We start from the raw sequence: 26,283 nt of genomic DNA, 5'->3' as shown, positions 1-26,283 counted from the left end.
GATATGCAAATGATGCCACCCTTATGGCAGAAAGTGAAGAGGAACTCAAAAGCCTCTGATGAAAGTGAAAGTGAGAGTGAAAAAGTTGGCTTAAAACTCAACATTCAGAAAACAAAGATCATGGCATCCGGTCCCATCACTTCATGGGAAATAGATGGGGAAACAGTGGAAACAGTGTCAGACTTTATTTTTCTGGGCTCCAAAATCACTGCAGATGGTGACTGCAGCCATGAAATTAAAAGACACTTACTCCTTGGAAGGAAAGTTATGACCAACCTAGATAGCATATTCCAAAGCAGAGACATTACTTTGCCAACAAAGGTTCGTCTAGTCAAGGCTATGGTTTTTCCTGTATTCATGTATGAATGTGAGAGTTGGACTGTGAAGAAGGCTGAGCGCCGAAGAATTGATGCTTTTGAACTGCAGTTTTGGAGAAGACTCTGGAGAGTCCCTTGGCCTGCAAGGAGATCCAACCAGTCCATTCTGAAGGAGATCAGCCCTGGCATTTCTTTGGAAGGAATGATGCTAAAGCTGAGACTCCAGTACTTTGGCCACCTCATGCGAAGAGCTGACTCATTGCAAAAGACTCTGATGCTGGGAGGGATTGGGGGCAGGAGAGAAGGGGACAACAGAGGAGGAGATGGCTGGATGGCATCACTGACTCGATGGACGGGAGTCTCAGTGAACTCCGGGAGTTGGTGATGGACAGGGAGGCCTGGCATGCTGCGATGCATGGGGTTGCAAAGAATCAGACACGACTGAGCGACTGATCTGATCTGATCTGATAAGAGACATGGGTTTGATCCCTGGGTTAGTAAGACCCTCTGGAGGAGGGCACGGCATTCCACTCCAGAATTATTGCCTGGAGAATCCCTTCGACAAACCAGCCTGGTGGGCTACAGTCCATAGAGTCACAAACAATCAGACATGACTAATCGACTTAGCACACACATGCATACATGATATCTAGGGACTGGGGTCAGCTGCAGATTACACACAGGAAGCTCCTGAGGAGATTGTGACCCAAAAATATTAACTCAGATAGAAGGCATACAGAATCTTGTGCAGCTAAGTGTCTGAGGATGATGTGTGATCAGAAAGGCTTGGGCTTCTGGTGGTGATTGAAGTAAACAGGGATGGTGAGCATAAACATAATGGGGTTCATTAAGAAGGGGACTCCTGAATTCTTCTGCAGTGGACCACCAGTGTAATTGTTGATAAAATGAAGCTGTTCTTTTCTAGATTTTATGTTATCTAGTCCACAAAAAGGATACTGTAGTTGGTCCATGGCCTGCTGATTGATGGTTCCTATGCTGTTGTATACAAACGTGCTGCTCAGGAGAACGGCCAGGGCAAAGATCCAGGAGTCATTCTGGTTGTCTCCCTAGAAGTCATTGGAGAAGCCACGCCAAGTAACTAAGAGCACATGATTCCAGTTCAGATGGACAGACTCTGAACCCAGCTGTCTCTATTTGGAAACACATCAGTCATTTCCCTATGCAAAGTTTTATCTGTCTGTACATGATTTTAAAAACATAAAATCAACAGTGTAGTGTAATTTAAATAAGACTTTATATAACTGCATGTAAGAGTGTAAAGCAAATAAGCACTTGATCAGGTAATAGAATTCAAACCTATCTCCTGAACTGAGATTATGATCTTCTATTCCCATGACAAATCATGATGAAGCACCTTTTAAACAGTAGTTAAAATGTACCCCTTTAACAAGAGTTTTCTAAGACTTCTAAGAGTAGTAATGTATGATCCTTTATGAACAAAGCTGTTGTCATCAGGTCTTATACTCTGCTTCTCTCACTAATCTTATAGCTGTGGATAACACCATTTCCACCATTTTTCTGGATTCCCACTCTGACAAGTCAGACATGTTTATAAACTTTCTAGTTAGGTTTAGATGCACCTTCGGTAGCTTTATTAGAACGTTTTCCTACAATATGAAAGGAAATGACTTAAAAAGTCATTAGGCATGATTTTATAGGTTACAAAAATATCAGTGGGCCTTACTGACCACTCTCAATGCTTATATGTGTGGCCAAGATATGCAACAATTCTTAAATTAGCCCACTATTCTCATACTTAGAGTTTAGTGCTCTCACATAAAGCTCACTTTGGATTGCTTCAAATTGCATTTGAGGTCAAATCTTGAGCACAAACAAGTAAATAAAATAAAATAAAACTATAATACATTAATAGTATATATTTGAAGCACAATTCAAAGGGTGGGAAGTGATAATGCAAGAAGGGCTACTGATTTGACATAAACAGGATTAGAAGATTTATTTCTTTACCTTCTCCACATCTCCCAGGCCCTCGGTATCAAGCAGAACCAGAGTATGGTCTGGCTTCTTGGGATGAGGCACACACCACATCCAGATGCCCTTCGTGTGAGACTGCACTGTGGAGCCCACAGAGAAGCCTGCAAGGGGTCATGGGGAAAAGAGAGGATGGATTTTTAATAGCAGGTGGATTGGATCTGGAAATTGAGACATTAGATAATAAAATCAAGGTTTAAAGAAATAAATGAAAGTGTAATCAATATTGATCTTAATTATGAGAAAAAGAGAGAATTGAGAACATTCAGTACAAACTGAAATTTTTGTATTACCTTAGAGATCACTATAAGCTTGATGTTAATCCACATACATTTTAGTAAATGTTTTATTGTTTATTATTATCTATGTTAGTTTTATTTATAACTACTGTACTCCTTTCAGAAAGACACGTTTATACTTTAAAGAGGAAGTTAAGGCAAAGTGGGAAGAAAGAGTCGACTCTTATCCTCCAGCACAGAATGAATGTTAAAAGCCCATCACCAAAATGAAAATTAGCTTTCAATATCCCTCCCAGGTCTCTCCCTTCCCCTCCTCACATCACCATGCTGCACGCTGGGAGTGTGGGTGGACAGAAGGGACTTGGCTGGGCTCTGCCTACGTCACTCACCCTTGTTCTTCCCGGCCAGCTTGTTCATCAGGTAGGACTTGCCTGTGCGGTAGAGGCCCACGATAGCCACCACCACAACAGGCTGCTTGATGGCAGACAGGATCTTCAGAGCTTCTGGATTAACCAGCAGTTGCCCATTAATATTCTTAATGAGGCACTCTGGGCCTGGCATGTGGATCTCTGAGGCCATGTCCAGGGTGTCTTCTGATCTTCAAGGGAAAAGATGGTATGGAAAGCAACATTTAGTCAGTGAGCTGAGTGAGAACTTTACAGTTAGGACCAAAATTTGGTTTTCTTCTTGAACTTTTTTCCTTATGTGTTTTAAAAAGCCCAATGGCCTCTTTAATCTTGTCCTATAGACTAGCCCACTGGTCTCTTTAAAAATAACTTTATTTTGAAGGAGATTACCCTTACACAGAAGCATACATTGGCTACAGAGAACTTCCATATGCCATTTCCCCAGCTACCCTGTTATTAATATCTTATGTAACCACAGACAATGATTGAAAGAGGACTTTTATATTGAAACAATACTATTAACTAAGCTACACACTTTTCCCCACGTCATCAATTTTCCTTTTGTCCTAGTTGTTTTTGTCCTTTCTTTCCTTTTGTTCCTAGTGTCCTTTTCTGATCCAGGATGCAATTCAGAATCCTTTGTCACATTCACTCATTACCTTCACTTAGTCTTCTCTCATCATTGGCAGTTCTTCATTTTTATTTTGTCTTTGATGACATTGTAATTTTAGAAGAGTATTGGCCTGTCATTTTGCAAAATATCCCTCTGTTTGGGTTTTTCTTATGGTTCCTCATAATTAGATTGAGGTTATGTTTTTCCCTTTTTCAGCAAGAATGCCGTGGTTGTGATGTTCTGCCAGTCTCGGTGTATCATATCAAAGGTTTCATAATGTCTATAGAACATACTCTGGTGCTGTGATGTTAACTCTGCTCACTTAGTTTAGGTGTTGCCTGCCAGATTTCTCCACTGTAAAGTTACAGTTACCCCCTTGTAATTAAAAAAGTTAACATGGGGGGAGATATTTTTGAGATTGCAGATATATTCTCCTCAAAGTTTCATATCATTTTTTCAGTACTGATTTTAGCATCCACTAATAATGATTCCTGCTTGTAACAGTTATTACTGTGGTGCTTGACTGTAGGTCATTTGTACTTCACCATTCCTTCAACATTAGCTGAGGTTCTACTTCAAACAAGAGCTATCCCTTCTTCTCTATTTTTTTCCCTCCTTTAATTATTTAGTTGTATCAGTATAGACTCATAGATAATTTTATTTTATTCTGTGGGGTTTAGTACTTTACTATCATTCCCTTGTGGCTCAGAAGTCAAGAATCCGCCGGCCAAGAAGGAAAGGCAGGTTCAAACCCTGGGTCGGAAAGATCCGGGAGAAGGAAATGGTAACCTACTCCAGTATTCTTGCCCGGGAAAATCCCATAGACAGAGGAACCTGGTGGGCTATAGTCCACGGGATCACAAAAAGTCAGACACAACTGAGTGACTAAACAACAACAAACAAATTATTATTTACTTATTGCTTAATTTGCCCCAGATTTGTTTTTTGAGAGCTTCTTCAACCTGGCTCCTGGGTCGTTTGGCCATGCTTCCACCATATTCTAAGCACTTTTTTACTTTGTGGCACCACAAGGTATTCCTGGTCCATCTTGTACTTTGTCTGAGTCAGCTCTAGATTTGGCCATTTCTCCCAGAAACCCTGATTCCTTTCTTTGGATAACAGAACTTTGACGCCAGGATATAACTCTAGGTGTGTACCTTATTTCTGGGTCTCCTAAGTGGGCCAAATTCAGAAATACATGTATGAATACTAGCACATGTAGATACATCTGTATTTATTTCTGTCTTTGTGTATACAGCCTTAATTTCCTGCTGATGTTTTTAATTGGAGGATAATTGCTTTACAATGTTGTGTTGGTTTCTGCTATATAACAGCATGAATCATTCATAAGCACATATATATCCCCTCCCTTCTGACCCTCGCTCTCACCCCACCATCCCACCCCTCTAGGTTGTCACAGAGTGCCAGGCTGGACTCCCTATGTTATATACTGCTCATGTTTCTTATTGCAGTTCAACACAACAGGAATTACTCAAGCTTTACCTTGCAACTCCATACTCTGACTATGAAAGCCACAGCTCTTAGTATCATAAATTTGCTTATGTGCTCAGTCCTAGTATATGTATAAAGTAGTTTCAAAGTTGCTAATCCATATCTTGGTGATAAATAGATTTACTAATGAAAGTGTATTATTAAGATACAGTTGTTTTTGTCTTTAATCTAATATATATAGTCAAAACACTGTATTCTGAAATTCTTAGATTAGTTCTTTCCTTCCTCATCCTCTTGAGCTGTTAGTTTATTCATTTGTAACACAGTCAGTTTCATTTGTTACTATATGTGTTTCATTTAGGACTCCCCCACATCTTGGTTGGGCTTCTGTGGTAGCTCAGAATCCACCTGCCATGCAGGAGACCTGAGTCCCTGGGTTGGGAAGATCCCCCAGAGAAAGAAATGGCTACCCACTCCACTATTCTTGTTTGGAGAATTCCATGGACAGAGGAGTCTGGCAAGCTACAGTCCATAAGGTTGCAAAGAGTCGGACATGACTAAGTGACTGACATTTTCACTTATTTCATATCTTGGTTAATTTTAGTATATGATTATTTTTTGAGTATGTGAAACATTATGTAGTTGTGAGAGTCAGAGCTTTCCAAAAAGGTATACTCAGAGAAATGTCACTTTTTCTTCATCTGATCACGCCATTCCTGTTCCACCCTTCTATTCTTGAAAGCTCAGTAGTGTTCAACTCTGTGCGACCCCATGTAGCCCACCAGGCTCCTCTGCCCATGGGATTTCTGTTCTTACTACCTCATAATCACCCATTCTCTGAAAATAAACCAATCTCATTAGTTTCTGGTTGATACTTCCTAGATATTCTTTCCATAAATCAGATATATTTTCTTATTCACATGTTTAATAAGAAAGATCACATTTTACAAATATATGGAAGTCACTCTATATCACTTCATAGAAAGCTTGCTCACTCTTTTTGATGGATGTCTACTCCATTAAATGTATATACCATAGTTTACTTAACCACTCCTATGTGTGGGCACTTAGATTGCTTCTAGTGTTTTTCAATTACAGTGCGGCAATGAATAACCCTGCTTTCATATTGTTGCAGATGTTTCTTCAGAATAGATTCCTGGGAATGTGGTTGCTCTGTCAAAAGGCAAGAGTATATACTTTTGTTGCTTATTGCCAAATTCTTTTGTAGAAGAAGGGTATCAGTCAGTTCAATCACTCAGTCGTGTCTGACTCTTTGCGACCCCATGAATCGCAGCACACCAGGCCTCCCTGTCCATCACCAACTCCCGGACTTCACTCAGACTCACATCCATCGAGTCAGTGATGCCATCCAGCCATCTCATCCTCTGTCGTCTCCTTCTCCTCCTGCCCCCAAACCCTCCCAGCATCAGAGTCTTTTCCAATGAGTCAACTCTTCGCATGAGGTGGCCAAAGTACTGGAGTTTCAGCTTTAGCATCATTCCTTCCAAAGAAATCCCAGGGCTGATTTCCTTTAGAATGGACTGGTTGGATCTCCTTGCAGTCCAAGGGACTCTCAAGAGTCTTCTCCAACACCACAGTTCAAAAGCATCAATTCTTCAGCGCTCAGCCTTCTTCACAGTCCAACACTCACATCCATACATGACCACTGGAAAACCATAGCCTTGACTAGACGGACCTTTGTTGGCAAAGTAATGTCTCTGCTTTTCAACATGCTATCTAGGTTGGTCATAACTTTTCTTCCAAGGAGTAAGCATCTTTTAATTTCATGGCTGCAGTCACCATCTGCAGTGATTTTGGAGCCCCAAAAAATAAAGTCTGACACTGTTTCCCCATCTATTTCCCATGAAGTGATAGGACCAGATGCCATGATCTTAGTTTTCTGAATGTTGAGCTTTAAGCCAACTTTTTCACTCTCTACTTTCACTTTCATCAAGAGGCTTTTTTGTTCCTCTTCACTTTCTGCCATAAGGGTGGTGTCATACCAGACCGCATTTCCACTGGATCAGCTTGTATTACATTTCCATAACATGGAGATTTTTTTTCCTTGTATCTCACATATTCTGACTTCATTACAAAATTTCCTTTCAAAGCTTCTCACCTTCAAATTTTAATCTTTGGACAGGACACCCTGAGCTGTCTCACCTCAAGCATATATAACAGGCAGCCTGCTCCTGGGGAATATTATGTCAAACATTTATATAATGTGAAACACATGCCATCCTAACCCAGTCTTGGACCTGGTTTCTCCCAAGTCTGTTCCTAGGCAAGCTCTGGATCAGACTGAGACTCAGGGTCCCCAGTGGCTTCCTCCTCTCAGGGACGGGCACTGCTGAGCTGCCATAATCCACCCTGTCTAGTGACTCACTGGTTCTTAACCATTGATCTGCATCTGAATTCATGTGTTTTTGTCCAAGACTGATACCTCTAATCTGAATCTCACTCTTCATGACAAATTAAAATTACAATGGAGTAATCATAGTTCAGACATATAAAACCAGTGTTGAGTGCCATTAAGAATTTAGTCTAAGACATATCCTAGCACCATGAAAAGCTTGAATTTTCTCTGACCTGTATCACACCTAAGGACAGCATCAGCTGTATTTGGGACAACATCTGCTACTTGCAACTTATGGTTCAGGATTCCCTCCTCCCCCCACCTTGTGGAACTTTAAAACCATGTCAGCGATTTAAACCAATTTAAAATCAATTCAGTAACCAATTCAGGTCCTTACTTTTTTGTCTTAATTATAATCCTTAACACAGAATTGTAAATAACTGTTCTTAGTTTTGACCTTACTAAACTTTTTCTATTTTGTAGTCAAGAGGAACACAAGCTTTTAAGTGCTTCTTGAACTTGTCTCCCAGGCTAAAGTCCTAATAAACCTTGAGTAAAACACCTCTTCATTTTAATCAGGTCATAGTTTCTGAAATTTTTGTTAACACTTTATATTTCACTTAATTATGTTACCAAATTTTTACCTCCTTGTGTTTGAAGATCGATTCTTTATTATCTCCGCATATATCAACTGGCATATTGCTTTTAATTACCTCAGGTAATGAAGCTACTCTTATGAAACATGATCTTATAAACGATCATGTTTCCTCTCTGAACTCTGTTCTATATAAAGTATTGATTCGCATGATTTTAGTCATGACCTCTTTAACCAGGACTTGATGATTTGATAATTTTATAGCATTAAGAGAAATTGAAGTTTTCTCTTAGTAATGCCCTACTTACCTTGTTAACTTCAATGTCTCAATCCCTGTAATCAGAAGTGATCATGATAAAATTTTTATTAACTTTTTGAGATATCAACAAAGACAGACTAAGGGATGCTGGTTTTTATTCTTATCCTATAAGAAAGCATGATTGCTTCTATTATAGTTGATTACTTCTGACTTCTGGCTGAAGACTGGAATCTTATATGATGCCAGTCTTGCCACCTATCTGGCTTCCCATTTCTCTAGGGGTGGCTAAAAATAAAGCTTTTTTTTTTTGTTTTCCTATGACAGTACTGTACTCATTTCCTCTTACAACAGTGGCCCACCAGGACTGCTGGCAAGAAGATTGTCTGGTTTTAACATGAGACATAGCACTTTTATAAAATGAGAATCAGTTACTGACCAGAAAAAGTGGCTGCATAAAGATTTTGTAAGCTCCCAAATTACAATAACCTGTAGCTTTTTTTTGTAGACCCCAAGTTCTAGCACTTAGAAAGTTTGCAATAAAGACAAAAGTGAACTCTGAGCTTTAGTTAGTGGGTTTTATAAAAAATAAAGACACTTTAATAAAGTATCAAGAAAGAATCTTGAAGCATTCCTGGCTCTCAGTTTAGACTCTGTCTCTGCTGGAACCTAATTCAGCACAGAGCTCAGCAATGGGCACTTTAGAGGACACCCTGCTGCCCAACAACAGACTTTCATCTGAACTCATGACAGATCAGGCTCTGCGCAGCCTGTCTTGGTATGATTGCTTTAGAGAAAGTGTGCTCCCTCCCGTAAATCTCTTCCCACCCAGCCTCAGTCTTACCCAGTGGAGAGATCCTGTAGAGGTGAGCAGAAAGCTGCCTCAACTGGAAGGTTAGAAGAGCTTGTCCTCTTCGTGTTTCTTCTGAGTTTGGTTTCACTTTTCCCTCTCACTGGCAATTTGGGCTTTATTTTATCCCTCCAATCTCCTGAGGCTTTTCAGATTTTCCTCACCCAATGATAAGAAAGCGAAACTATCAGGCAATGTCTGCAAAGAAATAGCACTGAAACTGAAAGTAGAATCTAAGGCTACAAAGGAAATGCAAGAGCTATGCTAGTAAGAGAGCGTGACATGATTTCTCAACTGGAACCTTTAAATTTTATAATTAGAAAACATCTTAGAGACTGCTGAAAAGAAAAATGAGAGAAAGATCCATTGGATCAATTAAAATAATGCTGTTTATTTCTTGTTTGGAGACAGTTTGAAAAGTATTAGGATGAGAAAACCTACTATAATGATTTTCTAGGTCCAGTTAGATTCAGTCACAATGTAGCTGGTTACTCGTGTTTAGTAAGTGAGAACTGTAAGTTCTCCAGGGGAATGACTGTGTCATACATTTTTTTTTTTTTTTAATTCTCCATACTTACCCCTAGTACTGGCACTTAGTGCTTAATAAATAATAAAAAATGAGGTTATATTCCATTTTTTGCACACTTGATTCATACCCAGTGACAACTTCTATACATACATTATCCCTTCTTAGTCTTATACCACAATATTTTTACCACAATATTATTTACTTTTACCACAATATTAGAGAGATTTAATAATGTGCTAAAATCACAAGTTAGTAAGTATGATTGAACCCCAAAAGTCTTTCTCCAGAACCCATGCTATCAACTACCTCACTTAATACCTCTGTTGTTGCCAAGTGAACAACAGTAATAATAATGTTTCTTATTTATCAATTGCTTCCTAGGCCAAACTCTTCACATATTATTACCTATTACATATAATAATTAGCCAGCTTGAGTTTGTAGTCCTTGGGCTTTTGGGGGCTTCCCTTGTGGCTCAGCTGGTAAAGAATCTGCCTGCAATGCAGCAGACCTGGGTTTGATCCCTGGGTTGGGAAGATCCCCTAGAGAAGGGAAAAGCTACCCACTCCAATATTCTGGCCTGGAGAATTCCATGGACTGTATAGTCCATGGGGTCCCAAAGAGTCAGACACAACTGAGTGACTTTCACTTCCACTTTCTTTCACTTGGGCTCTTTTGATTGAGGACTTCCTTGGGAAAAGGCCTCTGTGCTCTACATCAGGAGGTCTAAGCCAGGATTCCCCAAAGGTCATTCTACTGAACAGTGAGCCTCTGGAATGCTCCTTGATAAAAATATTTCATGGCCAAATAAGTTTGAGAAGTATCTTGTTCCCCTGTTAGAGCTTTACTAGTAATAGAAAAGAGCAGAGTTAGGAAGGAAGGGAGGGAAGAAGGATTCTATAACTTATTTCTCACGTAATCCTTTTTCTGCTTCAAGTAACTGATGTTTCTGTATCCTGCTCTGTGTTGATTCATATAATCTTGTCTCAATGTTCAATCCATTTTCTGAGTTTGAGTTAAATTATTTGAGTGGTTTCATTACTCTTTTCTTTTTTTTTTTTTTAAATTCAGTATCGCGCACGCGCTGCTTGGACCCGCCCCCCCTGCTTCCTTCTCAACCTAGAAAGCAGAGGGAGGCGTCATGGCGGGGCAATCTGGCCAATCAAGGGAGAAGACGAAGAAGCGCGCGCAGAAGCCCACAAGCCCCAAGGGCTAAGGAGGCGCTTCGAAGATTTGTGCGCCTGCGCGACGGGCCAGCGTGTAGCGGGTTGGGAGGAAAAACCCGGAGGGAAAGGCGAGGGAGTTGGTCGGACTAAAGAGAGGTTGGTGGGAGGGGCTTCACCGCTCCAACCCCGCGTTTTGCTTCCTAGCGAGGTGTCTCTCTTGGAGCTGTCCAGCTCACACCACAGGACCGAGAAACTCCCACCGTTCAGCGGCCACTTATTTTCTGGCACTTGCAGCTGCCGCTACCGGCGCCGCTGCTAACTCCTCGGGACACTGACGCGCGACAAAGTAGATGGCAGCCATCTTGCGGTGCCTCCGAAGGTCTCATTACTCTTTTCATGCTACCAAGGTCCCGCATATTTATCTGATTATATGGGAAGAGCACCTGGGAAGAGCAATTTTTCTTCTCTGTCTTTGAAAGTACCTAGCAAAGTTCTCAGCACATAGATGATGCACAAACACTTTTGATATAACAGCAGATGATTGAAAAACAGTGGCACCTAAACGTAATCAAATCCATACTATGCACCAACATTTGTTTCATGCATTCGATATTAGTATTAGAAACAGTAAATGTAGAAATATAAGCAAAGTACTGGATTTGTCCCCATTTTACAGATGATAAAACCTGAGGCCCTCAGAGACTGTGAATTGTCAGAAGTCCCAGACTAGTAAATGTGAATTTGGACCTGAATTTGAACCATCTAGATCCGTCTGACTTTGAAGCCAATTCTCTTTCTATTAATGTATAGTTTAAGGCTCATAACAATACTTTAGATATGGGGTACTTATTATCCCCATATTTAATGAGGAAAAAGAGTCAGAGGGTAAGAAATATGTCAGCCTAAATATTCTTGTGTACTTTAAAACATACCTTTCATATGCTGGGTACAGTGTTCTGTGGATATTCAATAGATATTCAGTAGAACTTAATAGAATTCAGTGGAATTCCTTTCTTTGCTCTCATTCCATTCTATGTCTCCAAATTTCCATCTAGCAGTATATACCAATAAATAGTAATATAATATAAATATGAATAAAACTAACCTTCACCTCCTATTTAGTTGAAGAAAATAGGAGGTAAGATTACCTCCTATTTAGTTGAAGAGAGAGTTAAATAATCAACTACTAAATGGCAAAGATGAGAATCAGTGGGAATAAGAAAAGCAAGTGTGGACAGAACAAATTATAATGCTTACACTGTGGTGGATGCTCATTTAAAATATTATCTGAGACTTATGCCTCAACTGAGAGCTTGAGGACCAGCCAGTAATCATTTAAAACTGGCAGAAATGACGATTTTTAAATGAATGATCCTAGGCTAATGAGTATCCACAAGGAAAAATGAGAAAATGACTTCCACATCATACCATACACAAAAAGTTATTCCAGAAAGATTGCAGAGTTCAATATAAAAGGGAAAACAATAGCCTCTAGAAAATAGTATGAAAGAATAGTTTCAAGTATTTGAGGCTAGGAAGTGTATTTTTAGGGCATAAAATGTATGAAACAGTTGTAAAGATTAACAAATTTGACTATATAAAAATAAAGATATATTGTTTATCAAATGACACCATTAATAAAAGAAAAAGGTAAACTGCATATGAGAAGGCATAAATAAATGAAGAATGACCATATATAAACATATAAATAACTTTTAGAAAGATAGATACTCAATAGAAAATTGAAAATGATAATTCAGCTCTTCAAAAAGAAGGTATCCAAATGATCATAACATTTGAAAAAGATCTAATAGCTAAATCATAAGATAAATCGAGTTAACATCACTAAGATATTGTAGCACACTCCTATTACAATGGCCTAAATGAACAATACTGATAAATGGAAATGTAGACTAAGACACAGAGCTACTAGAATTCTTAGACATAGTTCCTGAGTAAATTTAGTACAACCACTCAGGTAGCTTTGGTATCGATACTGGTGGCACCAGAAGAAGTCTCCTAGTACTTATGCCCTGTGTAGTCCCCTCCACATTAAGTTCATGCTTAGCCATGTGACTTGACAATGATATGTCAGCAAACATGACCCAGGGTTGAGAAGTATTCCTGCAACTTTCATTTCCTATTAGTATAAGTGAAATTGAATGTGAAAGTAGGACAGGGCTGAAGTAGGATTAATGCTGAGAAATCACCTGTTGCTTCTCCAGACCAATGAAATCTGTTGCTTATATCAGGCACCAAGAACTAATTCCAGTAACAGTTTAATCTTCCTGTGAATTATATGTAATGAGAGTGTGCTTATAAACTGGAAAAAGTTCATTTCCCTATCCCCTTTTCAGAGGTTCTCTTTGCTTCGGAAATTAATGGATAGTTTCTTTTCTCTAAACTTCTAAATGTAAATAAAGGTCTAGGGTCAAAATAAAATTACTGGCAGCTTTAACACTCAGGAAAGTCTCCAAGTGTCTAGGCTTCACCCCTATTGAAAAATGACCACCCAGAAAGCTAAAGCTTCAGGCTTCCTAACACTTTGGGAGTTTAACCTAGGTTCAGTCTTGGCTAACGCTATTTCTACTTAGGGAGATAAGAAAAGTTTTTTATTATTCTTTCAGATGAGAGAAATTAACTGGTAGCTACCTCAATTGTCCAGTGAGATTAGGGTGAACTCTGTAAAGGAAGGCATGGGACGTTCTGGATGTCATAGCAAATGGTGCTGCCCCATACTCACTGGAAAACAGGATACTGTTGGCCCAGGGAAACATGTCCCATACCAGCTAAAACAGTGCAAAAGAATCTTACCTGTTCGGCTATAGAAAAAGTGTAAAATTTCATGCTACTTACTAGTCACTTTCAGTCTACCTATATGCATGTACTTAATTATTTTTACCCTAAAATGAGATAGTCTTCTTTCTTTTCTAAATTGTCATGATGAGGATTTTCTCTATTGATAAAAATTTTAATGCACCAAAAATATGAAACAATTGAATTTGTATTCTACTCCATATCCCTTTCCAGATGAACTAACTAAAGATATTTATCATAATAAATTTGGAATTTTGGTTAAGAATAATTTAATTTATGGTAGGTACAAAATTATTTATGAAAAATTTATAAATCAGTAATCAGTATAGAAAAGGCTGGAAACATATATTGTATACCCCAAATTAATCTTATTTTTCACTGATTGATGGCATTAGAGATTATTTTGTGTTTCTGAGCTTTGTGGATTCTTTAAATGACTATATAAAATTATTTTATAATAGTAGAAAAACATACACAACAAAAAGTAATTTCCCTTTTGAAAAAGAAAATCATTTATTCAAGAAATATTTTCCTGAGTATCACAATCCATTGCTCACTCTTTTATTATGCAAGTATTTAATAAACAATGATGGTATACAAAGCCTGTCATACATTAGTGTTCAACAGGGAGTTATATTATATTAATGATTAATAATATATTAATAATATAATAACCATATAATAATATATAACCATAATATAAGGGGAGTTATTACATTAATATTAAGGTAGGTCATATAGGAAAGGCAGCTTGGAATGAGAATTGTATTGATTCCTTTTGTTTGGACAGAAACCAATTTTGTTTGCTATAGTTGCAACATCCAGTGCTTTATCTTCCTGGAAATCAGGAAGAAAAATTATTATATTATTGTTATATTATTCATTATTCTAATTTGATTTCAGAATAAACAGTGTGCTGTGTGTGTTTTCAAGCTATCTCTAATTTAAACCCATGGAGTTGTTAATGAACATGTGACTCGCCCTAATCTGAAAACATCACTTTAAGAATTGATGATTTAGCACAGGAAGTATTCTTTTCTGAACTAAAAAAAATGAATTTGTTAGTTGGCAGAAATAATGAAGTCACTAGTGTTCACAGTATGTGACAGCTAGGGAGAAGTGAACAGGAGCAGATACCCTGCCAGCTGTGCATGTCCCTGGACTGGATCCTGTGGTCCTATTTCTCCCCTCAGAGAGAGGCTCCTGTCCCTGCTGCAGAATCTCACTGCCCTAACCTGGGGATGAAACTCTGCCTGACACAGAGGAACCTCCCCATGCTGCAGAGAGATTGCTTAAATGCTCTAACCTTCTTGTTATTTTCAAGGTACACATGTTGCAGAATTTTATCTGAGTCTGAGAAGGCTGCAGTAGTCCACTCAACACTCTTAGCAGCTCTCCTGAGCTTCCTTAAACTCTTTCCTGTGTTCTGGTCTCCTCTATTTTTCTTTGCATTTTCCACAGGTTCCTGTCCCTAATCCCTACTTCATCAATGAAGTGTTTCCTTAAGAAATACTCTGTCTGAGTGCAGTTTGAAACCAGGTTGACAGGGGAGAAGACAGCATCAGTGAGGTAAGCTGTAGACTAAATGGAGAAAGTGTGGAGAGAATTCTAGAAGTGGTCAAGCTGCTAATTTGGTGTATAAAATACCACATGCAAGGAGAGGTGTGAACCTAGCTTCCAAAAAATTGTGGAAAAGTACTTGAAATAGATCTCTTATTCCTTCATTCAGTCAATAATTATTGATTAGCTTTCAAGCTTGTGAGAGGCCTTTTGCCTGAAGCCTTTTCTTGGGGTGTATATAAACTTTGACAATAGATGACAAGTTATACTTGAACTTGTAAAGTGGGTACATATTCCTTTTACTCAGCTTCATTGTCCTTTGCCTCACTCTTGATCCCTTCCTAATCTATAGACAGCTCTATTCCATGTCAACATTATTGTGCTATTTCATATTCCCTTTGCTGGTTCCTGTACTGGGGAAATTGATGGGGACATAACCCTTTTGCCTGCCTTCTCATCCCATTTCCAGACCATCCAGACATGCCACATGGAGCAGATTTCTTTGGTGAGACCTATGGGCTTCAGGACTGGCTCAGCTCTGACTTCTCATTTCAGTGGTGGTAAGAGAAACCAAAAGGTGACTGAGAGTTATCTCACTTTCCTCAGAGCAGCACAGCTGTGCTCTTCCTTCTGCTTTTAGAAGGAAAGAAAAGATGAAGACTGATTACAGAGTTTCTGTTTCATGGCTCAATAGCCAGTGTTCAGATTCCATGTTATCAGCCTGTGAGTATCAAATACACGGAGATATTGGTCTCATAGAAAAAGTATGATTTTATTTCAGAACACCCTGAACTGATTTAAAAAAAAAAAAAAAACTATGGTGGAAATATGAGGGATTTTCATGATTCTGGTAATTTATGTACTATTTTAAACACCACAATTACTCTGTGAGCCAAAGGCAATGGGTTAAGTTCTGGCAGTTAACCTGGAGGAAATTTAAGAACACAGGGAACATGGAGTTCCTGCCCCTCGGAGAGAACAGCATAGCACATTCAGATGGGTGAGCATGTCTTTTCTGCCTCAGGGAGTCCCATCTGCACTAGTTTCTAAACTGTGGCCCGTGTTTTGAGAATCCTGAAGAGCAGGGAAGAGAGTGGAGGCATGGTAAATTGAATGGCAGTTCTTTATTTATTCAACTTACACCAGCTTTTTTATGTGGTGGATTCTATACTGGGAAATAAAGAAATATGATGGAGACCAAATACCTGAGATCAAGAGACAGGGGAGACAAAAGTTTACAACAATTTCTATTTCACAATTATATAAAAGGTGCTGCTGTAGGAATGACAACATGCAAATTGCAGCACGGAGGTGGTCACCTCATCGAGGCTCAGGAGGTTAGGCAGTAGGGGACCATGAGGAGGAACAGAAGTAACAGGTAAGGAGTATCAGATGGGGAAGCAAGAATGCCTTTTCAAGAAATCTGTTCATTGTGCTGCAAAAGCCTAGAGTTAAGAGAATATGTCCAGCTTCTAGAATTACAAGGGGTTCATTCTAGCTACTGCAGAGTCTAAGGCAGTAGACAGCATTAGCGCTCCCCCAAAATGGGTGGGCCCTGAAGAAAAAAATTGCTTTCCAATTCACCAACTTTATAAATGTGGGACTTGAATTTAGATGCCATTCCAGGCAACCTCCATATGACTTTATATCTAAAGAGATTGGGGAGTCAAATTTTAAAGCCTTACTGAGAAACCATATACTGATGATCCCACAATATAATCAAAGTTCCACCACACATACTGTGCAGAGATATGTTTGGGACAAAGGTGACTTCTGGTTCCCAGTGACAGTCATCCCCTTTGAGGGTCAAGGTCATTGCATAAGTAAAGAATATGAATAAAAATTTTTGAATGCACCTGGAAATTACTATTCAGCTGGTTTTCTGGCATGTTATCAAAATGGAATAAGATTTTTGTCACTTGTTAGTTGGTCAAGGACAAGGCACTTCCATTTTAGAAAGAACTGTCCGATACATGGTGGACATGTTGGATTTGGGGACTTTTACCTGCAGACATGGAAAATCAGTGATCACTGAAGGGACAGCCTTCAGTTGAAGAGGTTGAGCACTTTCATTTCCAGGGAGCTTTGCATCATTGCAGCTCCTATGCCTTTCAGTTCAGTTCAGTTCTGTTCAGTCGCTCAGTCGTGTCTGACTCTTTGCAACCCCATCCTTTAATCCAAACCAGTGTTACCTTATGGTAAATCAAATTTAGGTTAATCCAGCAAAGACAAGGATAATTATTTTTTGCACAGGCCAAGAGTCAAGGATGTACTTCAGGAGAGAAAGGAGAGGCATGCAGCTCAAGTGAAGAAGTTTGTGGTTGGTTTTCGTAGCACTGGTATGCAGTTGCTGCTGCTGCTAAGTCACTTCAGTTGTGTCCAACTCTGTGCGACCCCATAGACAGCAGCCCACCAGGCTCCCCCATCCCTGGGATTCTCCAGGCAAGAACACTGGAGTGGGTTGACATTTCCTTCTCCAATGCATGAAAGTGAAAAGTGAAAGTGAAGTCGCTCAGTCGTGTCTGACTCTTATCGACCCCATGGACTGCAACCTACCAGGCTTCTCCGCCCATGGGATTTTCCAGGCAAGAGTACTGGAGTGGGGTGCCATTGCCTTCTCCGGTATGGAGTTAGGTGAATTAAATGTTTACTAAATACTTATTGAATGACTGATTAATGAAAGTATTGTCATAGCTCCTTGTGATCCTATTGTCTCCATGGCAAAATTGAAAAGTGGGCCCTGGAATAAAGCATGGGTATGTGTGTGTGGGTGTGTGTGTGTGTACACATACATACATATGCCATAAATACATTGGAAAGTCTCTTAACAGAAAACACTAAAGAATGAGGTTAACCTAAGTATAACTTAGAACTCACCCCTTATCTATATCAGATTATATTGTATTTGACAATGCCTTACAGACTGATTTTGTGGTCCTTATTATGTGTTTAACAAACATTTGTGGGTGGAAGGAATAAATGAATGAGTAAACAAAAATGGATATTCTTTCTTGGTGCCATCAGTTATCCACTGTGCCAAATACAACAAATGTATTAAAATTATAATAGCAAAATGGGTACTGTAATGTGTGAGGCTGTAGAATGAATAGTTAAGTCCTGAGGAAGGTAAAATAAAAGATGTGATAGTCTTCTGGAAGGATACATCATTTGGGGGAAAACATTTAGGTATAAATATCCTTTCTCTGAAAGATGCAACTGTCCAAAAACTAGTAAAATATGCTTTATGAAACATATTTTTTAAATGACATAATTTTATTTCTTGAGACTCTATGTTTATTAACCACTGCTCTGATGAACTCTTTTTGGAAGTAAAGAACAGGAAAAGCACAGAATAAGGAACATACATATGTGAGCCTTGGGAAGTTATAGCACTTACTATAAGCTGGAAAATTATTTTCATGGTATCAATTGGTATAAAATTATTTGTGCCAACACTGGTTCTTAAATTTGGGGATTGTTCATTTTATAAGTCAAAGAGCTAAAGGATGCCTAGAGAACTGGCAAACATTTTTTCTGTGTAGGTCTGTGAGGAGGATTCTGGAAGAGATTAACATTTGATTCAATGGACTAAGTGAAGAAGGTCCAGTCTCAGTAATATCAGTGGGCCTCATCCAATCCCTTAACAATTCAAATAAAACAAAAAGACAAAGGGAAAACAAAGTTCCTTCATCCTTCTCCATCCTTCAACATCAGGAGGATGTAAGAACTGGCACTTATATCAGCCTCCCTCTGGCTCCTAGACCCTCAGCCTTGGACTGAGTGTTATATACCATCAGTTTCCCTTGTCTCAGGCCTTCAGACTCAAACTGAATTATACCACTGACTTTCTTTATCTCTAGCTTACAGAGCATGGTACTACTTGGCCTCCATAATTGGAAGAAACAATTCCTGTAATTTCTATAATTATATATAGTTTTTCTGGGGAACCTTGACTATTTCTTCAGTGAGCTTATCCAGGGTAAGAATTGAATATCAATCACCAATTGCCACTTAACAATCACTATATTACTTTGCCAACAAAGGTCCATCTAGTTAAGGCTATGGTTTTTCCAGTGGTCATGTATGGATGTGAGAGTTGGACTGTGAAGAAAGCTGAGCGCCGAAGAAATGATGCTATTGAACTGTGGTGTTGGAGAAGACTCTTGAGAGTCCCTTGGCCTGCAGTGAGATCCAACCAGTCCATTCTGAAGGAGATCAGCCCTGGGTGTTCTTTGGAAGGAATGATGCTAAAGCTGAAACTCCAGTACTTTGGCCACCTCATTCGAAGAGTTGACTCATTGGAAAAGACTCTGATGCTGGGAGGGACTGGGGGCAGGAGGAGAAGGGGACAACAGAGGATGAGATGGCTGGATGGCATCACTGACTCGACGGATGTGAGTCTGAGTGAACTCCGGGAGTTGGTGATGGACAGGGAGGCCTGGCGTGCTGTGATTCATGGGGTCAAGGAGAGTCAGACACGACTGAGCGACTGAACTGAACTGAACTGACTATTAGTATGAATCTCATTTAAGGCTCAGAAGTTGAAGTCAAGTTCAGAATGATGGTACTTAGTTTATCCTATCCACTGCTGAAACCTCCACCATCCAGACCATGCTCTGGTACCTTGACTCAACTTCAAGGCATCTTCCAAGTACTCCTCTATCTTTATCTCCAAGGCAAAAACAAGATAGGCCAAACAAAATTTGGAAAGACATTTTAAAACTCAGTGGAATCCTTTATTTCATCAGGTTTCAAGGAACATTTTGTTCTAACTAGCTCTGTTAGTTGAGTCACATAGCTGGGGACTTACAAGGAAGCCAAAGTATTCTGCATCCCACTGTCCAGATCTCAGAAAAAAAATTATAAACATTAACTTTTGCCCCAGGCCCCTTTCAACTATGACCACTGAGGCACAGAAAAGAAGAAATAGTCTCCGTTGCCATATCTTAACTGAATAACACAGGGTTAGTTCATTCACCTGGTTGTTGATGGTGCCCATACTACTATAGACAAAGTTGTTACTCAGAAGCACAGCCCATGCAAGGATCTAAGAGTCATTCTTATAGTCATTCTAGAAATTATATTAAACGACTAGAAGTCAGTTCTTTCATTCATTCACTCACTGTTTAATTCATTAATATAAAGACTAGAAGATAGTAGGTGTGAAATAATAAGCAAAGAATTATATCTTTAGCAAATTTAATCCATCATGGCAATATTAGAAACACAGAGCTCTTCAATTAAACTCAAGAACTATTCACTGGGTATGTACTAAATGCCAGGCAGTATATTTAGTTGTGTTTAAGAAAAGTTCCTTATGACAGTCCCTGCACCCAAGAAGATGACTTTGTGGATGGGCAGACCAGTAAATAAATGTACAACTGCAAACAAGTTTAATATCTCTGCCAGAAGGAAACCAAAGCTATAATGAAAAAGAAAAAGGAGTAAATCCAGTTAACATAAAAAGATGTAACAAGAATATATCTTATTATGAAATGACAGTAGTAGGCAAAAAAAGAAAAAAGTTGAGCATGAAAGAGGTGGTAGAATATGGACTCATGGAAACAAAAGGATCGTGCAAGTAGGAGGACCAACACAAGCCAAGTCAGAATTCTTAAAAGCACCATCATATGAAGGTATTATAAAGTCCTTACATTTGACTGAAGGATTGGCTACCTCTCTGGGAATGGAAGTCAAGGAAATTTAGGCAAGACATGAAAGACCCTGAGGTTGAACAAACAGAATTAGACATTACTCAAATCACACTATGGGTCCTGAAGTTAATGAGCAATTTTATTTCCATTGTCATGAATAATTTGATGTGATTTGGTGCCTTGAACAATGCAGCTAGATAAAAATAAGTAAGTTTAAGTTAAAGTACAGTCTATTTCAACACTAGGAGTCCATCTTAGTTTTATACTTTATATTGAAAACTTTAAATATTGAGAGTTTGAATACTTTAAAACTTCTAAAATTAAAGATAATTTAATTCAGAACTTTTAAATTATTTCTCTTTTTTTTCAATAAAGGAAGCCTATTGTTATGGTACTATACTCAGTGTAGATTCAGACTCAGTCTAACATAAAAATGACTGATTTCATCTACTATATAAAGTCAGTGTATCGAAAATTATCACATTTACTGTGTTTTTCATTGCTTCAACTTGGGCTTTTGAGGAGACAGTAAAGAATCAATCTTCAAAGCCCAAAATTTGCACCAAAATCTTTATGAATGTTTCTGGAGCAGCTAAAGCCTTACTAGATACAGTTTAAATATATTCCTTTACAGTTTACATATATTGAAAGCCTGTTTTCAAGGCTCCTGTATCCAACCTCATAACTCCACACATTCTAACTGGTGGCTCCTACTGGCCTCACATGTTACAGTTTAGCGGTTGTCTCACAGTGAAACTTTCTCTGTGTGTACAGCAGGGCTGCATCCATGGCATCCTACACTGATCACACTCTGTACTGTCATCTCCCAAACTAGCCTCTGGTCCTTTCTTCACTGCAGTGTCTGTAAGACTTAATACAGAGCCCTGCATTCCACAATTCAGTAAAGCATTTATTAAATTGTGTTATTCTTCCCAGTGTTAAAAATCAGATGAAAATCTTGCCTTAAAATACAGATGTTTCTACTGATCAATAAAACATGTTTAAGGTAAGAGAATTTAACTTTATTATCCAACATTAACGTTGGATGGATAATGTTGGCTTCCCAGTTGGTGCTAGTGTTAAAGAATCCTCCCACCAATGCAGGAGATGCAAGAGATGGGGGTTCAACCCCTGGGTTGGGAAGTTCCCCTGGAGAAGGGAGTTGCAGCCCACTCCAGTATTCTTGCCTGGGAAGTCCCATGGACAGAGGAAGCTGGTGGGCTACTGCCCATGGGGTCGCAAAGAGTCAGACACAACTGAGTGACTGAGGACATGCACATCCACCATTTGGGTTTACAATTTGCAGGAGTATGTCACAAAAGTTGAATTAGGAAGGCAAATTAAAAGCCCTGGGCAAATAAAATTTTTTTCCATGATCCTCATTGTCCAAATCCTCTGTGTCCATAAGAAACACTATTTGTAGGAATGGAGTACATAACATTTAGATGACCTTGGATTCAGATCACACTGTGGATCCCAGATGGAAACCTGCAAGGGAAGAGAAGTACATGACATTAAGTCACAGCTGGTAATCCAGGTGGCCCCAGGGCTACAGGAGTTAAACTAGTAAGAACTTAAGGGCCCCAAAGGGAAAGAAGTTGCTTCCATTTCAGCAAAGACAGGCAATCAAAACTTTATACATATTAAATACTTTCTCAGGAAACATGCTCTGTTCCCTATTCACCACACACCTTTATAAGCTAAACTCCGTAACATTACAGAATTAATGTAACCTCTATAAATCTATATATTTTTACCTGATGCCCCACAAAGAAGGGAAAGACCTGCATCATGTCTAGAGAAAGATATGTACCAAGGTTTAATTTATTTAACTGGAAGAAGAAGACATTTCTTGTTTATAGGTTGACAGGAAGAGAGAAAAGAATAGCGAGGGTGTCTGAGGATCTCCCAGGTCTGACAAGAGTCCCACGTCTGAGGGAGGCTCTCCTTTATATTTTTTCATCTCAATAAGTGGGACATTTCATGATCTCAAGAGATGGAGAGCAAAAAGCATGGTTACCCCTTTATTCTAAGACAGTGTTATGCAGCATTCACATGTTCTCACACTGCTTCCAGCCCTCTGCCTAAGGTGGGGTAACTTTAGACAGTCATTCAGGCCCTCCTGGAGCCCATGTCAGAGGAGCTCTCTTGTCCAAAGGTGCCCCATTAAAAGGTCTGAATGTGTATATTTATAAAACATAAGATTTTATAGTTCAAAATAATTGAGGCTCATTTTTTTCACTGGAATTAATGCAGATTTGGGGGAACCAGAGTTTATATATTTGGGGAGTTCACTTTCAATGATGCATAAATAAAAATTCAAACTCAATCAGTTTCTGTACAGCAGAGATTAACACATTGTAACTCAACTACAATTTTTAAATTTTTAAAAATAAGAAAAAAATCCAAAAGTGAATATTTATTTAAGTGTGCAAAGCAACCATAACCAGTAGATTTTTCATATCTGTCAAATCATCAAACAGTTTCTCTCAGCTTTCAGTTTTTCTTCTATCAGGGTACTTTTAATAATCATTGAATATTAGTGTAATAATTCTGGAGAAGCTAAAAACATACAAATGTAAGGCACTCCCCTGTACTGAATTAGTGAAGTAAAATTACGTGATCCATTACCTGACATCTGTTGGCCTCTGGATGGATACAGATAGGAACTGTGTCAGGGAATCTTTGTGCATATTGGTTCATCAGCCACTTTGCCCAGAATATTCTGAGTGGATGACAAGTCATTAAAAATGGTAATTCCATTTTCAGCAATATCTTTGTATAAAGTTGACTCTGACAATACTGTAAAAAAAAAAAAAAAAAGAACTACTAAGATGTTAGAGATTCACTTTTTGTCCTACTGTCAAAAAAAGATTCTTAAAATGACAGATGAATCAAGAAAGATTTTACATGGAAAAAAAACAGGAAACAAATTTCTAACTTAAAAAATTAAATATACCTGTTTCCTTTGACATGTGATGAGATGCAACCAATCACATTTTTCATGAAAAATCTGTCTCTTAATTTGAGTTTATATCCTGTCCTTCCCAATTTGAAGTGTTAAAATATACTCTTTTTTTGTTAAAGTTGAAAGGGCTTCCCTGGTAGCTCAGCTGGTAAAGAATAGCTTATGGTTTTTCTGCAGTACACAGGGATACATTTTACTGGGACCTTTAATTCAAGGGATTAGGAGGGAAATAAGCAAACATACAGACGTGGAGTAAGTTGGAGAAGGAAATGGCAACCCACTCCAGTGTTCTTGCCTGGAGAATCCCAGGGACCGGGGAGCCTAGTGGGCTGCCGTCTATGGGGTCACACAGAGTCGGACACGACTGAAGTGACGCAGCAGCACAGAAGTGGGAGTGGGCTTCCCAGGTGGTTCAGTGGTAAAGAATAAACTCCCAGTGTTGGTGCTGCAGGAAACAAGGGTTTGGTTGATCCCTGGGTAAGTAAAATCCCCTGGAGGAGAAAATGGTAATCCACTCTAGTATTCTTGCAAGAACAGTCCCATGAACAGAGAAGCCTGATGGCTACAGTCCGTGGGGTCACAGAGTCAGACACAACTAAGCAAGTCACGGTTTCACCTCACATCATAATCTGAGGGAGTAGAAGGGGAATAAGCAAATATACAGAGATGGGAGTGACCTCTAGGGGTCAGCCAGAATCCGCTGAAGTCAGTGTAGAAGTTCATGGAGAGTTTGCATGATGGGTTGGGACCTGGGCTTTATTTCAGGGCTTTAGAGCTCCAGTACTCTTGCCTGGAAAATCCCACTGACAGAGGAGCCTGGTAGGCTGCAGTCCATGGGGTCGCTAAGAGTCAGACATGACTGAGCGACTTCACTTTCACTTTTTCCTTTCATGCATTGGAGAAGGAAATGGCAACCCACTCCAGTGTTCTTGCCTGGAGAATCCCAGGGATGGGGGAGCCTGGTGGGTTGCCATCTATGGGGTCGCACAGAGTCGGACACGAAGTAACCTAGCAGCAGCAGCTTTATTTCACAGATAGGGAGGGTCTTGAAGATTATTATTATGCTTGCTCAGAGCTGTGCTTGAGGACCAACTCTCTGATGACAGGAGGAGAGAGGATAAAGGGGACATTGGAGATAAAGGTCAACTAGGAGGCTGTTGCTATGGGCTGGAAGGCATAACTGATACAGTTTTAACACTCAAGGCTTATGTGAAAGCATTTTCCACAAGGTCATTCAGGGATTGTTTCCTCCCTGTTTGATATTCTGTACCCACTAAGATATTTTGCTTATCTGAAAGGTCAGAACTTGACTACTGCCAAGTCTGTGATCCAGACAATAAGAAGGGAAACACAGACTGGCAGAGTATAGGCTGAGCATTCTATGGCTCCATTCCACATGTGCTTCTGCTCATATTCCATGTTCAAACTTAATCATGCATCTAGACTTAGCTGGAAAGCAGCGAGAAAACTATAATCCCTGGCTGTTTTTCCATTATCTGACTTGTACAATAGAATCATACAAAATTTAGAGCTGAAAGGTATGCAACAATAGCAGAGAAAAAATTTTACATCACAATATTAAACTCACAGCTTCAAGTATTGAACTCACTAGAGCTAAGTATAGTGATTTAAAAATGAGTAGAGGATCTGAGTAGATATTTTTCCAAAGAAGACATACAGATGCCCAACAGACAGATGAAAAGGTGTTCAACATCACTAATCATGAGGGAAGCACATCAAAATGAGAATGAGATATTTCATACCTGTCAGAATGGCTGTTATTAAAAAGACAGCAGATAGCAAATATTGACAATGATATGAAGAAAAGGCAACGCTTGTGCACTATTGGTGGGAAAAATAAAGACATAAAGAACTATTAATATCAACTTCCTTCACCAAAGTCTCTCAAAAACTGAAAAGGAGGGATCACTTCCAAATTCATTCTATGATGTCAGCATTTGTTGTTGTTCAGTCACTAAGTCATGTCCAACTCTTTGTGAACTCATGGACTGCAGCACACCAGGCACCTCTGTCCTTCACTATCTCCTGGAGCTTGCTCAAATTCATGTCCATTGATTCTGTGGTGCTATCTAAGCATCTGATCCTCTGCTGCCCTCTTCTCCCTTCAGTCTTTCCCAGCAGTATCAGGCTCTTTTTCAATGAGTCAGCTCTTCCCATCAGGTGGTCGAAATATTCACGCTTCAGCTTCAGTATCAATCCTTCCAATGAATATTCAGGGTTGATTTCCTTTAGGATTGACTAGTTTGATCTCCTTAATGTGCAAGGGACTCTCAAGAGTCTTCTCCATAACCACAATTGAAAAGCATCAGTTCTTTGGCACTTAGCCTTCTTTATGGTCTAACTCTCACAGCCATACATAACTACTGGAAAAACCATAGCTTTGACTATATGTACCTTTGTTGGCAACATGATGTCTTTGCTTTTTAATACACTGTCTAGGTTTGTCATAGCTTTTTTTCCAAGGAGCAAGTG

General features: G+C 39.2%; 1 protein-coding gene across 5 annotated transcripts in view; it reads right to left on the bottom strand.

Annotated features, from left to right (window-relative positions):
- The window catches only part of LOC113889636 (guanylate-binding protein 2-like), an 83,318-nt gene extending 72,669 nt beyond the window's left edge, over positions 1-10,649 (bottom strand). For 2 of the 5 annotated variants that reach the window (XM_027536603.1, XM_027536605.1), the window contains exons 1-5: positions 10,541-10,646; positions 9,093-9,296; positions 2,959-3,167; positions 2,307-2,434; positions 1,275-1,384 (exon numbers count right to left, since the gene is read on the bottom strand). In XM_027536603.1, coding sequence (XP_027392404.1) covers positions 1,275-1,384; positions 2,307-2,434; positions 2,959-3,148 — 428 coding nt within the window. In that variant the 5' untranslated portion in view covers positions 3,149-3,167; positions 9,093-9,296; positions 10,541-10,646. Of the gene's footprint in view, positions 1-1,274; positions 1,385-2,306; positions 2,435-2,958; positions 3,168-9,092; positions 9,297-10,540 lie in introns of all 5 variants that reach the window. The other 3 variants (XM_027536608.1, XM_027536606.1, XM_027536604.1) reach the window with 3 other exon arrangements.
- Between the last annotated feature and the right edge of the window lie 15,634 nt (positions 10,650-26,283).

Source organism: Bos indicus x Bos taurus, chromosome 3, assembly GCF_003369695.1.
Source record: "Bos indicus x Bos taurus breed Angus x Brahman F1 hybrid chromosome 3, Bos_hybrid_MaternalHap_v2.0, whole genome shotgun sequence".
Taxonomy (NCBI): Eukaryota; Metazoa; Chordata; class Mammalia; order Artiodactyla; family Bovidae; genus Bos; species Bos indicus x Bos taurus.
This window is presented reverse-complemented; position numbering and strand designations above follow the sequence as displayed.